Source organism: Rhineura floridana, chromosome 11 (genome assembly GCF_030035675.1).
Source record: "Rhineura floridana isolate rRhiFlo1 chromosome 11, rRhiFlo1.hap2, whole genome shotgun sequence".
NCBI lineage: Eukaryota > Metazoa > Chordata > Lepidosauria > Squamata > Rhineuridae > Rhineura > Rhineura floridana.
In genome coordinates, this window is record NC_084490.1 from 63,090,258 (window position 1) to 63,105,945 (window position 15,688).

The 15,688-nt window shown below is 42.8% G+C and overlaps 1 protein-coding gene across 12 annotated transcripts in view; it reads left to right on the forward strand.

Moving 5' to 3' along the window:
• Positions 1-15,688, forward strand: part of EPHA5 (EPH receptor A5) — a 404,439-nt gene that overhangs the window by 286,575 nt on the left and 102,176 nt on the right. For 11 of the 12 annotated variants that reach the window (XM_061590682.1, XM_061590678.1, XM_061590680.1 and 8 more), the window contains one exon: positions 8,420-8,481. In XM_061590682.1, the coding sequence (XP_061446666.1) occupies positions 8,420-8,481 (62 nt within the window). Of the gene's footprint in view, positions 1-8,419; positions 8,482-14,624; positions 14,722-15,688 lie in introns of those variants that run through there. The other variant, XM_061590687.1, reaches the window with a different exon arrangement.

Below are 15,688 nucleotides of genomic sequence, written 5' to 3' on the forward strand. Positions count from 1 at the left end.
ATGGCCAGAATTGATACATGCATCATTTGTCCTTTACTCCTCCTACTTAATCCAGTAATCCAGATTACTCAGGCTGTAATCCAGAGATCTTCCCAGGTGGAGATTTGGGCATGCAGTGTAATTGTTTCCTTTTCCAAATGCCACCCCTGTCCCTTAAAAGTCACAGCTAAAATGGGACGCTGTGTGTTACACGAAACATAAGGACACATCCAAAATGGCCATGCATTGTTGAGTCCTCCCTCCCCTTTTAACACATTTTACAATTTACCTTGTTTTCTGATATCATTATGCAAGAAAGTTACCCTGGCCCCTGACATCCATAGCCGATGACGTGGAGTGGGGATGTCTACACACAGCTGCTGTCAAGACGCAAGTTAAATTGTACTGCACATTACCAGACGGCGAGGGACTTAACACAGTGCTGCTGGGTGTTGTTGTGTTCAGCAGCAATCCCATGTTTCTTTTAACATGCTGTTCTGCCCTTACATATCCCAATTTTATAACATAGCCACAACTTGTCAGTTCCACCACCAGACCTTCCATAACGATGTCACGGTTACCGGTTCAGAAAGCCTACCACTTGCTTTTAATTTTTCTTGAAGTTTCTGCTCATTTGTGTCCTTAGTTTCATGTTCTCTAATGTGATGCTGATTTATTCAGCAATTACTCTCAACCTGCAGCACACAGATAATGAAGCGTAAGGTCAAAGAAATATGATTGAAACTGAAGAAAGGAGCCAGAAGTAGCACTCCTAGGGGGTGGTGTCATGATGAGGTGCCATCCTTTTTGTAATGCTGCCTCTAAGTGCCTGAGGTAAGGGAGCTGCACTGTACAACCTGCCTGTGATCTCCTATTAAAACTGGCCGCATCGTAAATGCCACTGCAGTCTGCAGAGATTTTATGATAAATACGTAGAAGCCAGAGCTCTTCCCTTCAATTGCTCATTTGTGGTGGCTGAGCACAACAAGTTGAAGCACACTAGCTCTAGTGCAAGGAAGTGCCACAGATTCTCCTTAAAAGACGTGTGTTTTCCCACATATGCCTATTTTGCCAAGATGGGAAAACTAACCACAGTGAATGGCTTTAACTTCTTGGGGAGAAACCAAATGGCCTGCCTACCTGCTTGCAAGAACCAGTCCAGGAAATACTTCTTGCTATATATTAACTTCACCCCCATGGAATTCAAGAGGGGAAATCTATTTCCTTTGCTGTTTGCGGTCTAGAGTCCTGTCTGAAATTTAAAGATATCAGCTTTCTCCACAAATATTGTTTGGGGCAGTTAGGGGCCTAATTAAAAACTATACAAAATGAATGAGAATGTGGGCCCTGGAAAGTGGAGTCCTGGGTTGGAATCTCCATATTTGTTGAGGGAAACACCCGTGTTGCCGCAACATTTCTTGCAGGAAATGGGCACTGTTTATTTTATTTATTTGATTCCATTTCTGTATTGCTTCTCAGAAAATATCACAGTAAACAACAATTAAAAACAATTCCATATCTAAAAACAATTACATATGTGAAAGCAATTTCAAATCCAATACAGATACAAATTGGGGTAAAGATCTGCACTTAAAAAGTTTGTTAAAAAAAGGATGGTCTTCAATAGGCATCAGAAAGACAATAGAGAGAGCACTTCTTTAATATGTAACAGGAGGGTATTCCAAAGGGTTGGTGCCACCACACTAAAGGCCCAGTTCCTCCATCATGCAGAACAGCCTTCCTGATGAAATGATTTGGTTTATAAGGGTGACAGTTGTTGTTGTTGTTATTTGATTTATATCCCGACCTTCCTCCCAGCAGGAGCCCAGGGCGGCAAACAAAAGCACCGAAAACACTAAAACATCATAAAAACAAACTTCGAAACACATCAAAACAAAACATCTTCAAAAATGTTACTTAAAAAAATCTATGAAAACATCTTCTAAGATTAAAAACATTCTTAAAAAGTTCCAACCCAGATGCTTATTAAGATGTTACAGTTGTTTTATGTATACAGTATAATCACTAGGTATCCTTAGGCCAGTCACACTCTCATCCTTTTCTTCGCAGGGTAATTGTGAGGATAAAGTGGGGGGGAAGATATGCTTGCTGTCATGGGCTCCTTGAAGAAAGGGCAGGATACAAATACGATTGATAGCTTCGTTTAAAACCTTTGGAAAATAATCAACAATTACTTCTTGTCTGCTAGGTAATGAAAATTGATTTAAGCAGAAAGCTTTATGTGTTCTAGCAGAATTTCATTGAATTTATAAGTTCAGGGGCAAGCCACAGTAATTATTGCTAGTGAGCATCTACACATAAAAATGGAGCATAGTCTATAGATAATTACGGTTAAAATAACTCTGTCATGAAAATTAGTTAAATAGAATGGGAAATGTGTTACTATTCTTGTCAACAATTGGGTAGCAGATATTTATTGTGTGCAACCTTGATTGAACAGTTTATTTTGTAATACCCCAGAGAGTTCTTATCCAAGTGTTTGTTAATGATATAAAAATTCAGCATTGCAGTATGGAATTTGGAAACACCCACCCCACGAATGAGTTAGGGAGTGGATCTGTATGTGCTATTAATGTGCAATGCGAAAGCACAATAAGATGCAAATGTGCATGAGTACTGCAGTGTTAATCTGGACCTCTAGAGAATTTGATGGAAACAACTGAAGATGAAGACATGCATCCCCACTGATCATGCATAACACACATAAATAGAGTTAGGGTGGTATCTGTATGAGGAAAGGTAAGTCTTCAGTCCCTTTGCCCCAGCTGGAGGGAAGGGGAATATCGATGCCTAGTTGATGTTTTTCGGTGATGCTACCGGCTTCCTCTCTGTCCATGTGGTGTCACAGATCTCTTTCCTTCTCAACCGTCACTTTCCTGTTTTTAAATCTACCCCCATGGTTTTGTTCCCTGGCCTCATGCAACAGTCAACAAAATTCTTTTGAGCTACCACACAGGATTATCTTCCTCAACTCTTTTTTTAAAAAAATGTTTTTAAAGATGTTTTGTTTTAATATATTTTAAAGTCTGTTTTTATGATACTTTAAAGTGTGCTTAGTGCTTTTGTTTGCCTCCCTGGGCTCCTACTGGAAATGGGATATAAATCTGATAAATAAATAATAAATAAAATAATAACTCTTTGGCCAGCCATCATGGGGAACCAAGTCTCCCCTGCAAGATTAATAGGGTTTTCATGCCTTTTTCCTTTTGCTGGCTCCCTGTGTTCTTCCTCCTGCTCTCCCTCATCATGGATATGATTCCATGGTGATGCGGTGTGTCACCTGAATTTCTGCAGTGCAACCATATACTGGCCAGCAACAAGGTTCTGGAGAATCTAACAGGCCAAGGTCTAAACCCACATTCCCCAAAACGTTTGCTTGCATGTTCTAATGCCACAGACACTACTTGATCCCTTGCTTCTTTTTTTGCTATGCCTTCACCATTTTGTGATTTTTTTTAAAAAAAAGTTTTTTTTAATTTTATTTATTTATTTATTTATTTATTACATTTCTAAACCGCCCTATAGCAACAAGCTCTCAGGGCGGTGTACACAAGATATCAGGGCGGTGTACACAAGATATGTTAAAATACTTCTGAAGCTGATCGTTCCTCCATTGTAGTGACGTAGTTGAGAGATGCTCATTTGGCCCTTAAAAGAAAAGTGATGGACACTAACAATAAAAATCAGTGTTTTGCTATTTTGCATAAAAACATAAGAAAACCCTGCTGGGTCAGGCTAATGGTCCATCTAGTCCAGCATCCTGTTCTCACAGTGGCCAATCAGATGACTCTGGGAAACCTGAGCATAAGTGCACCGTCCCCTCCTGTAGTTTCCAGTATCTGGTATTCAGAAGCATACTGCCTCCGACAATGGAAATAGAACATAGCCATTAGGGCTAGTAGCTATTGACAGACTTATCCTCCATGAATTTCTGTAATCCTCTTTCAAAACCATCCAAGTTGGTGGCCATCACTGCCTCCTGTGGGAGTGAATTCCATAGTTTAACTATATGCTGTGTGAAGATGTACTTTTTTTGTCCTGAATTTTCCAACTTTTAAGCTTCATTGGATGTCCATGAGTTCTAGTGTTACGAGAGGGGGGGGGAATATTCTCTATCCACTTTCTCCGTGCTGCACATAATTTTATACACTTCTATCATATCACCTCTTACTTGCCTTTTCTCTAACTAAGAAGCTCCAAATGCTGGAACCCTTTCTTCATAGGAGAATCAGTCCATCCCCTTGGTCGTTATGGTTGTCCTTTTCTGAGCCTTTTCCAACTGTATAGTATCTCTGAGGTGAGGAGACCTGAACTGTACACAGTATTGCAGTCACACCACAGACTGATATACTAGCATTATGATATCAGCACTCCATTCCTTCCCTAATGATCCCTAGCATGGAATTTGTCTTTTTCACTGCTGCCGCACACTGAGTCAACATCTTCATCAAACTATCCATGTCAACCTCAAGGTCTCATTCCTGTTGAATCAAAGCCAGTGAGCTTATATGTGAAATTAAGATTTTTTTGTCCCAACATGCATCACTTTACATTTGCTTACCTTGAATTGTATTTGTCATTTTAACGTCCATTCACTCAGCTTGGAGAGGTCCTTTTGGAGCTCTTTGCAATCCCTTTTTAATATCAGCAAATTTGGCTACCTCACTGTGCACTCCTAACTCTAGATTGTTTATGAACGAATTAAAAAGCATAGATCCCAATACCAATCCTTGGGGAACTTCACTTTTTACATCCCTCCATTGGGAGAACTGTCCATTTATTCCTACTCTATTCTTCCTGTTTCCTAGTCAGTTCCTCATCCATTTGTAAACCTGTATTTTATTTTATTTTGTTCAATCCTTTAAATAATAATAATAAATAATAAAATTTTATTTGTTAGTTGCCCATCTGTCCAAATTAACGGACACTCTGGGCGACGTACAACAATACAAAATACAATATAAAACAATATACAATCAACAATTCACAACATCAACATCAATTCATCTAAAACCATCTTTCAATTAATATACCATAAAAACTTATCCGCCCCAGAAATCCCATAGGCCTGCCTGAATAGCCAGGTTTTTAAGGCTCGGCGAAAAGCCATCAGGGAGGAGGCATGTTGAAGGTCAAAAGGAAGCAAGTTCCAGAGGGTGGGGGCCACAATCGAAAATGCCCTCTCTCTGGTCCGCAGCAGCCTAGCTGTTTTCACTGGTGGGACCGAGAGAAGGTCTTGTGAGGCCGATCTTGTTTGGCGGCATAATTGGTGATACTGGAGGCGTTCCTTCAGATAAACTGGGCCGAAACCGTATACGGTTTTAAAGGTCAATACCAACACCTTGAATTGGGCCCGGTAAACAACTGGTAACCAGTGTAGATCTATCAACACTGGAGTAATATGATCCCGGCGACGGCTCTGCGTTATCAAGCGAGCCGCCGCATTCTGTACCAGCTGCAATTTCCAGACCATTTTCAAGGGTAACCCCATGTAGAGCGCGTTACAGTAGTCTAAACGAGAGGAGACCAGGGCATGTATCACTCGTGGGAGCAGATGAACAGGAAGGTAGGGTCGCAGCCTCTGTACCAGATGTAATTGGTACCAAGCTGCCCGGCTCACTGCTGAAACCTGAGCCTCCATGGACAGCTGGGAGTCAAAAATGACCCCCAGGCTGCAGACCTGGTCCTTCAGGGGTAATTTTAGCCCATTATGCACCAAGTCTAAGTTTCCCAGCCTTCCCTTATCACCCATGAGCAATACCTTGGTCTTGTCGGGATTTAGCTTCAGCCTGTTCTCTCCCATCCATCCACTTACGGACTCCAGGCATTTGGACAAGGTCTCCACAGCCAACTCTGGTGAGGACTTAAATGAGAGATAGAGCTGAGTGTCATCCGCATATTGGTGACACTGCAGCCCAAAACTCCTGATGATGGCTCCCAGCGGTTTCACATAGATGTTGAATAGCATGGGGGAGAGGATAGAACCCTGTGGCACTCCACAATTGAGAGGCCAAGGGTCTGAAACCTCATCCCCCAATGCTACCCGTTGATATCTACTGGAGAGATAGGAACGGAACCACCGTAAAACAGTGCCCCCTATTCCCAGTCCCTCCAGGCGGTTTAAAAGGATACCGTGGTCAACAGTATCGAAAGCCGCTGAGAGATCCAGGAGGACAAGGAATGTGTATTCTCCCCTGTCCAACGCCCTCCTCATATCATCCACCAGAGCGACCAAGGCTGTTTCAGTTCCGTGTCCAGTCCTGAAGCCCGATTGGAAAGGATCTAAATAATCTGCTTCCTCCAAGTGTGTCTGTAACTGCTTAGCCACCACTCGTTCAATCACCTTGCCCAAGAATGGTAAATTAGAGACTGGGCGAAAGTTGTTCAACTCTTGGGGATCCAAGGAGGACTTTTTCAAGATGGGCTTTATCACTGCCTCCTTGAGGGCTGATGGCATTGCACCCTCTTCCAAGGATGCATTTACCACTGCCTTGATCCCTTTGCCCAGTCTCTCTTTGCAGCTCATAATGAGCCACGAAGGGCAAGGATCAAGCAAGCAAGTGGTTGGCTTCACAGTAGAGAACGCCTTGTCCACGTCCTCAGAGAGAAGAGGCTGAAACTGATCCCAGCAGACCGGAATGCAACTGGCCAACTCTGGACCACTACCTGTAACCACGGCATGCGGAATCATGCTCTTCAGGCGCTCGATTTTATCGGCAAAGTGTTTAGCAAATATGTCACAGGAGGCTTTAGAGTGCTCCATAGGTTCCTGAGCAAGTGGACCGACCAGGCTTCGGACCACTTGGAACAACCTCCTGGGACAGCACTCTGCCGATGCAATAGAGGCAGCAAAGTATTGTAAAGACTGTATACTCATCCTGTTTCAGTGGTGGAATGCAGTCCCCCTTAATTGCCCTAGGGAGTTCCCACTGGGGATGCCCCATTTGAAAAGGAACAATAGGGAGCTCACTTGAAGCTCCTGATTGTTCCTTTGGAGCCACGTTCTTACCTGCGCCATGCGTGACATCACATTTAATGTCTGGTGTGTGGCATAGTTTGAGGAAAACAGCTTCGTGGGTCAAATTGGGACTTGTGCCAGGCCTCATTAAGCCTGAGGGCCAGAGGTTCCTCACCCCTGAGTGGATGGCTCGGCTCAGATGCTCCACAGCTCCTTCGCCATTGCCTATGGGAACATGTAGGGCCAGCTGTGGGATTGTCAGTCAGCTGGCGTTGCTGTGACTACTGTGTCAGGGATATCCATGTAGCCATTTCAGTTTGCGTAACAGTGGAACTTTGCAAGGGCTGCCACACACATACACAAACGAACACCAAAAAAAAGGAGGGGCCTGCCACAGTCTTGCTAATTGTGAACATCATCTTTGTAAGCATTCTGGATCATACAATCCTAGCCTGGTTACAAGCCCACTAGTAGCAAATATGTTACAGTATTCCTTACCTTTGCTCCTGTTAATCTTCCTGCTAGCCTTATAGCAGCTATCCAATCAATCTCTGGAAGTGTTGTGGCTTCTTACATGAAATGGCTTCTGGAATTATTTGGGGAGTGAATACACATGAAAGCGTTTACGCCCAAGTGAGATATTCCTGATACTGACTTGTAACAGAACCCACAAGATCAGACTGAATCCTCAGCTAGGGTCTTGTTTACCAGCAAGGTCAGACTTGATACATCCTATAACAGTGTGTTGTATTTGAGAAAAGTCTTTTGTTTGTATTTAAACTTCCATTAGATCTCCCCATAGTTTGAAATAGAAAATTACAGTTCCTAGACAATTTCCTCACTCTTCATAACGATCGCAAATTGCACACTTTCCCAGGTGTTGCTGTTGTAAGGATTTTATCTTTGCATATGCCAATGATCCATGTAAACATCAAATTTATTTTAGAAGCTTGCTTAAATCACTAGTTTTCAGGAGTGTGAATAAAGGTGGGCTCCGCAATCTAAAAAGCCAAAACAAATTCTCTGAGAAACAGTGCATAGCACCTCTGAGCACAGTGGTGACCTTGAGGACTTTCCCTGGTGCCCACGAAGCCTCTGACCCCCCCCCTCCCTGGCTCATTTACCACTTCATCATGAGAACAAAACTTGGCTATAGCTTGTGGTTAAAAGAGAGAGCTTAACCACAAGCCTGATTTTGGGTGATATACGTAGCCAAATCTTGGCTTAGCTCAGCACAACATGGGCATAAAAAGACTGGAAGAAGCAGAGCAGTTGTGAGCTCCTATCTGAGAGCCCACGTGTTCATGTGATCCTTGTAAGCCATAATTTGGCTTACTGTGTCATAATGTGTGAAGTGACCCCCGAAGTTGGAAACCACTAGACATGCTTGTGGAAGCACATAATTAGCTGTTGGCTATTCCAGGAATTACATCTGATAGGCCTTTGATCTTCTTTATCTAGGCAAACCAGTTATGATTGTGACCGAATACATGGAAAATGGATCTTTGGATACATTTTTAAAGGTAAGACTTAAAATGCATATAAATGTTAAATCACTGCCACACCGCTTTTAAACAACAGTTTTGCCTTGAAGAAAAATAAGCATGATTTCCTTTTAAAAACCATCTTTGACAGGATACAAAGTACCTCAAATGTGCTACTGAATTCAGGTTAAACACCCCATCTTCTGCAATCAGTGATGCCTCCCACAGAAATCCTCTGTTGACTAGTAGAGAGGCATAGAAGAGCTGTAATCTGTAAAATCTGCAAGAAGGCATGATATGCACATGGACACATCCAACAGCAGGGCCTCAAGGGTGGCACATAATTCCTCAACCATCCTTCCTTTTCTTACAACACTGACTCAAAATCTGTGGAGAAAAAAATGGCACCTAGTTTTGAAGTGGAAGAAGTAGAAGAAAATCCAGAGGGGTTGTTCATTGCAGCAAAACCATCTGAGAATTTTGGGGCACCTTAAACTTTTTAGACAGCATTGTCCCCCATCTCAGCGCTATGATGGAGTGGGTGGAAACATTGCCTTTTAATTTGCATAGGTCCAGACATGTGCAGAAGGGCTGGAAATGCCAACTGTGTGTATGTGTGTGTGGGGATATGTTTGAGTGTTTGTATGTGAGACTACATGTGCTGTCTGAGAGAGAGTGTGGGTGTGTGAAATCTGTATGTGCAGGGTCCACGTATGTGCACACTGCTGGAATGTGGCCCTCAGAGGAGTGGCTGACTGTCAGTGTGGGCCTCGAGCTGAAATAGATTAACTGCCTTGAAGAGTAGCAAATGTATTTATGGTATGAGCTCAGTGACTCAGTGGTAGAATACATACTTCGCATGCAGAAAATTCCAGGTTCAGTCCCCTGCATCTCTGATTAGGGCTGGGAGAGAGCCCTGTTTTGAAACCCTGCCAGTCAGTGTAGACAATATTGAGCTAGATTGGGGTAGGGGATCTTTTCTGGCTGGAGGGCCAGATCTTCATTTTCCCAAACCCTGGCAGACCCAGGTTGGTGGGGCCACCTGTCAAATCACCTGACATCAATCACTGTTTTTTGCGGGGCTTCAAAGCAAACCTGAGAGCATGCTCTGATCTGATCTGCTCAGGATGGGTATGAGCCTTCAAACACCCCTCCAAACACCCCTTCAGTCTGAAGAAGGGTTCAGGGGGTTGAAGGTGCACTCTGATGTGCCCATCATCTGAAGGGTCCTTACTAGTGATGTCAGCAGGTGAGTGTGGTTTGGGGAAAATGGCCTTGGGAGCAAAACTGCATCCCTTGATGGGCCATGATTGGCCTAGAGGCCGGAGGTTCCTCACCCCTGAGCTAGATGGATCAGTGGTCTGACTGAATATATGGTAACATCCTATGTTCCTAATCCTTGATTATTGTATTTGTAGATTGTATTTTTTAATTTATTTTTAAACCTCTTTGGTGTTTTTTTTTTATGAAAGGTATATAAATTATCTTAAATAAATAAATAAGCAAGTTTTTATAGGCCAGAGCCTATTTTATGCTCTGCAAGAACCAGGAGAGGAATTCACTGTGAAGTATAAATTCTGGTGTGCTTTTTTTACATTATTCAGAAAAGTTAATGATATATAGCAATTTGCTTCTAATAAAATGTATTTTTTGTTTAAATATTTACTTCCAAAGAAACTTTTGGTCTGTGGTAAACTTTGGTTTCATGCCCCATACCTGAACGTTTTACATTTGAAAAATCTGTTCTTATTTTTTTATAAAAAAAATTAAAAATGCAAATAATATTCAAATACTGAACTTTGGATATTCTTTTATCAAGTTTTGACGACTGTTTTTTTGTTTTTAAAACTGTGCTCATTAATGAGACTATTAGAAGGCTTCCTTTTTTATTTGCTATAAAATAGATCCAGTGGAAAGGGGGAAGGGTGGGTTAGAGTTATCAGAACCACAGAGGTCCAGTTTCTGTGTGCTTGTGATAGGTGCTTCAGGTATTAGTGACTTCTTAAAGGAAGTCAGTATGCTGCATACAGGTCATAACATAACTATCTTGCATCCATGTAGATTGCTGTGTACATGCACTAGGAAATTCTGGCCTTTTGTGGCCTCCTGTTGCATGTATATAAAGTGATTTAAATTGATATATTTTTATCATATATTATGACCTATACATGGCACTCATGCACTATCCTATACATATATGGAATCCTGATTTGGATATCAGTAACTTGTGAAATGTCTTTTTGTGCCAATATAGATGTGACATTAAATATGTGTGTGTTTAATGTTTTTTTAAAGAAAAGAGCCGTGATGGGGAGGTTGATAATTATCAGGATTGCAGCAGGTGAAAAGGGGGAGTTTAACCATTTCCTCCCTTGCTGGAGTGCTGATGAAAATTGCTCCTTTTGAAGCTGTTATTTGCACTGGGAGGAAATTTCCCATTCACATCACTACAAGTGCTTATACGCTGTCTCCTGGAGGGTGAGCAAGCAATCAGCAGCAAAGAGAAGCATCTGTTGTTGCCTGCCCTCTCCTTTCTGCCTGGGATAACTGGGAGAGGGGCTGCTTTTCAAAGATGGATCAGAAGCTTCAGCTGATCCAGAACATGGCTGCCAGAGTCCTATTGCTGGCAAAGCAGTCAGTATCAGTAACACCTCTATTACATCAGCTGCACTGGTTACTACAACATTTTTAGGTCCATTTTAAAGTGCTGGTTTCGACTTTAAAGCCCTAAACAGTTTGGCTCCAAGCTTTTTATTGGAGTGCCTGCACTTGTACCATCCTGCCGGTACTCTGAGATCTGCTTTGGAGGCTCTCCTGGTGCGTCTACCCCCTAAAGCAGTAAGGGTGGCCATGAACCAGAGGTTCCTCTCTATGGTGGTCCCACATTCTCCTCTGTTGGACTTGCATCAAATTTCTACATTGGCTTTCTAGAAGGCCCTGAAGACCTATTAGTCTTCCAAGCATGATGTTGAATAACTGGGTGACGTTCTGACTAAATTATATTCTGTTAAAAATACATATATGTGGAGTATTGTTTAGTGGTAGTTTTAAACGGGCTCCTTCTGGGAGGAAGGATATAAATTAATTAATTAAATAAATAATAAATGTTGTGTTATTGATCTTTTTTATTCTTGGTTTTTTATTGGAATCCACTCTGTACTTGCCTGGAAAAAAGGCCAAAAGATATTGTAAATAAATACCATTGCCTAGGCTGGGGGGGAGGGGCAAGGCCATATTGCTGAGGACCACTCAAAATCTGGAGGAACTTCTCACCTGTCTATCCCCTGTCATTGTGAATATTTTGTGATCGGATTTTGAGAGGGATAAATGAATGGCCAGGAGCAGCTTTTCCAATCAATCCTGAAATGGGATTTGTTTAAAAGGAGTAAATTATAATAGCAAATAAAGAATCAGTAGCCAAGTTACTAATAACAAAATATTGGAAACAAAATATTGCACCTCCATATTTGATTAGCATATGGCAAATATAAAGAAAAAGGGGGAGATTTATGGGAAAAATACTATGGTGTATTTTGCTCCTTTTTTCCTGTCCCACCATCCTTTCAATTGTAAATTAACCTCTCCACTGTTGTGTTGGGAGACTTCAATATCCATGCCGCTCCATGCCCACTCTGGACTTCATGGCCTCCATGACAACTATGGGACTGCTCAGTACATCAAGGGCCCAATTGATGTTGCGGGGCATACTCTGGATCTGGTTTCACAACAGAGTGGGAGGGCAGAAGTGCCCTACTAGGGCAGTTTATGGAGAACCCATTGTCATTCTCAGATCATTTCTTAGTGAGGTTTGGACAAACAATAGTCAGATTTCCCTACAGGGGTGGGGGACCTAATAAGGTGATCTGCCAAGGGATTCCTGAATGCTCTGAGAGATTATTCTCTGACTGATATGGTCAGAGAGCTGGTCTCACTATGGAACAGCAAGATGGAAGGGGCTCTCAGCATGATCATTCCCAGATGTTCTCTCCAACATTATGGTGCTTGCAGGGTGCTCTGGTTCTCAGAAGCTCCAGGTAATGAAGCAAGAAGGATGGTTGGAGCATAAATCTAAAGAGAAAGCTGACCAAGCACAGGTACAAGCACAATAATGTACCTAACATGTGGTGGTGATGGCAGTGGAAAACGGTTCTCTGTCACCATTGCATCTCTAGTAGTCATCCAACAGAGCTTTTCCAAGTGGTGAAGGGGCTGTTGGGATCTGCCCATTAAGATATGATGACACTATCAGAGGCCAGCTGAGATAGATTTGCTAGGCATTTTGAGGGTAAAATTGTTCAGATCCATATGGAATTGGACACCACAGTTACTTCTGAAGATGTGAGCAGAGCACCATCTGGTTGAGTTCTGATGGATCACTTTCAATTATTGCAGCCTGAGGATGAGAAGAACCTGCTTGAGGGGATGTGGTGTACTACTCAAACCTTGCCCTTCATGATTGATAAAAGCTTTTTGGAAGGGGATTGACTGGATGGATCCATGGAGTAGTTAATGCCTTATTGTGGAAGGGGAACTTACCAAAGCCTTAAAGGAGAAGGTGGTGTGCTCCCTCCTTGAGGACTTCCTGGGACCCAGAAATGTTAGATAACTATCACCCAGCTGCAAATATATCCTTTTTGAAGATGGTGAGAGTGCAACTCCAGGCACACTTGGAAGAAATAGAATATCTGGGCCTACTACAGTTGAGTTTCAGGCCCAGGTGTGGCACTAAAACTGCCTTGGTTGCCCTGATTTATGGCCTTTGTTGTGAGTGGTACAGGGGGACTGCAACCCTGTTAATTTTCCTTGACCTCTCAGCAGCTTTTGATCCCATGATATTCTCCTGGACTGCCTTAGGGAACTAGATGTCGGGGGGCGCTGCACTCCAGTGGTTCCTCTGACAGTAGTTTCAGAGAATAATATTGGGAGACTTCTATTTGGGCCCATGGGGATTGACCTATGGGGTCTCACAAGGTTCAGTCTCATATCCCATGCTATTTAACAGTTATGTGAAGCCTTTGGGGGCTGTCATCAGGAGATTTAGAGCAAGGTGTTATCAATGTGCTGATGATATTCAACTGTCATTTGAATCAGACTGTGCCATCTGAATCGGAAAAGGCAGTGCAGCTGGTGAACTGGTGTCTGAAGATGGTAGTGGCTGGATGTGGGCCAACAAGTTGAAACTGAATCTGGACAAACTGGAAGTGCTGTGGGTGGGTGGTTCTTAGATCCGGGAATTGGTGGGGTATCCTGTTCTAGACAGGACTGCACTCCCTTTGAAGGAAGTAAGGGCATAGTTCTTTATCACTTGAAACCCAGGTGGCTACAGTGGCTGGGAGGGCCAGTGCCCAACTTCAGCTGTGACATCAACTGAAGACATTGCACAAGTTGCTTGTTTTCCTGGACCAATTTAGGGAGTTAACGTTCACGTTTAAAACCCTAAATGTCCTAGGCTGAACAAATGCCTCCTCCCATACCACTGTGCCCAGGTTTTAAGATCTGCAGGGCCCACACCTAATGACACTCATAGGGTGGGGGCCCATGGGCAGGCTTTCTCGCAAGTGGCCCTTTGTCTCTGGAACAATTCCTCAGGTGCATCTTGCCATGACATTGGGGGTGTTTTGTCGGCAGGTGAAAACACACCACCATGCCCAGGCTGTTGAAGATGGGTGAAGTGAACATTTGAATTTCAGTTGTTACTGCTGGTTTTGTTAGCAATTGAATCCTGTATTTTGTTTTATGCTGTTTTAAATTTATTGTTTAATTTTGGATTTCGACTTTATATATTTTCTGGATCCATTTTGATCAAGAATCAGGCCCAGATTGGGACCTGTGTCAGGAGAGAGACAGAGGGGAGTGTTGCTCCGTTGATTCTCCATCATCTCTCAGCACCTTTCAGTACCATTCACCACGATATCCTTCTCAAACTGTCTGAGTTGGGGGTGGAGGCTGCCTTTCAGTGGTTCCATTCCTACTTGGATGGCCAGCTTCAGAAGGTGGAATTTGGGAAATACTGCTCGGCCTTATGGATTTTCCTATATGGGGTTCCACAGCAGTCATTTTGTCCCCCATGCTTTTTAACATCTGCATGAAACTGCTGAGTGGGGTCATTTGGAGTTTTGGAGTGCGTTGCCACCAGTACACTGATGACACGCAGCTCTATTTCTCATTTTCATGTTCTGCAGGTGAGGCGTTGGATGTGCCTAACTGGTGCCTGGTTGCAGTAATGGACTGGATGAGGGCCAATAAACTGAAGCTCAATCCAGACAAGACCGAGATGCTGTTGGTGGGTGGTTCGTCTGACTAGATGAGTGGTGTGCAACCTGTTCCAAACAGGGTTGCACTTCCCCTGAAAGAGTTAGGTTTGTAGCTTGGGAGTTCCTCTGAATCCCTTATTGTTGCTGGAGGCTCAGGTGGTCTTGTTGGTACAGATTGCCTTTTATCAGATTCAGCTGGTGGTCCAGTTGTGCCCCTTTCTGGACAGGAAGAACTTGGCTTCTGTGAACTATGCTCTGATAACTTCTAGACTTGAGTGTTACAATACACTGTACGTGGGGCTGTCTTTGAAGACGGTTCAGATATTGCAGTTGGTGCAAAATGCCACGGCCAGGCAGCTGATGGGGAGTAGATGGCCTGACTGCAAAACACCAGTGTTGACATAACTTTACTGGCTACTCATATGTTTCTGGTCCCAATTTAGAGTGCTGGTTTTAACCTATAGAACCTTAAACAGCTCTAAGAGAGGATTGGAGAGTGGCAACAAGGAAGAGGGCCTTTCAGTTGTGGTCCCCTGCCTATGGATTCCTCTTCTCACCAAGGCCCACCTGATGCTGACAATGACATCTTTTCGGTGCTACTTTAAGACTTTCCTATCCTCCCAGGCATTTGCTAGAATATGATCCAGCAGTGTCAATACTTTATGTTAAGTCACTCTGGGTTGCTGATAAGCTTTTGTTTGGTGTTTTGCTTTTCTGTGAAGGCTGGTATTGCTTTAAGTTGTATGTATTGATCTGTTGTTAATTTTGATGGCTGTTTTTAACCATTTTGTATGTTTCTAAATTTGGTCATAAGTTGCCTAGAGATTGCTGTGTTAGGCAGCTAACAAATTAATTAAATAAATAATATTTCTGCAGTAGGACCATTGGGTGAAGGTTGGATTATAAATACTACTAATAAGCACCATGTTCTTTAGATTCTAAGCATTACATTTCAACTATTGTTCAAACTGATTATTCTGTTTTGTTTCAAT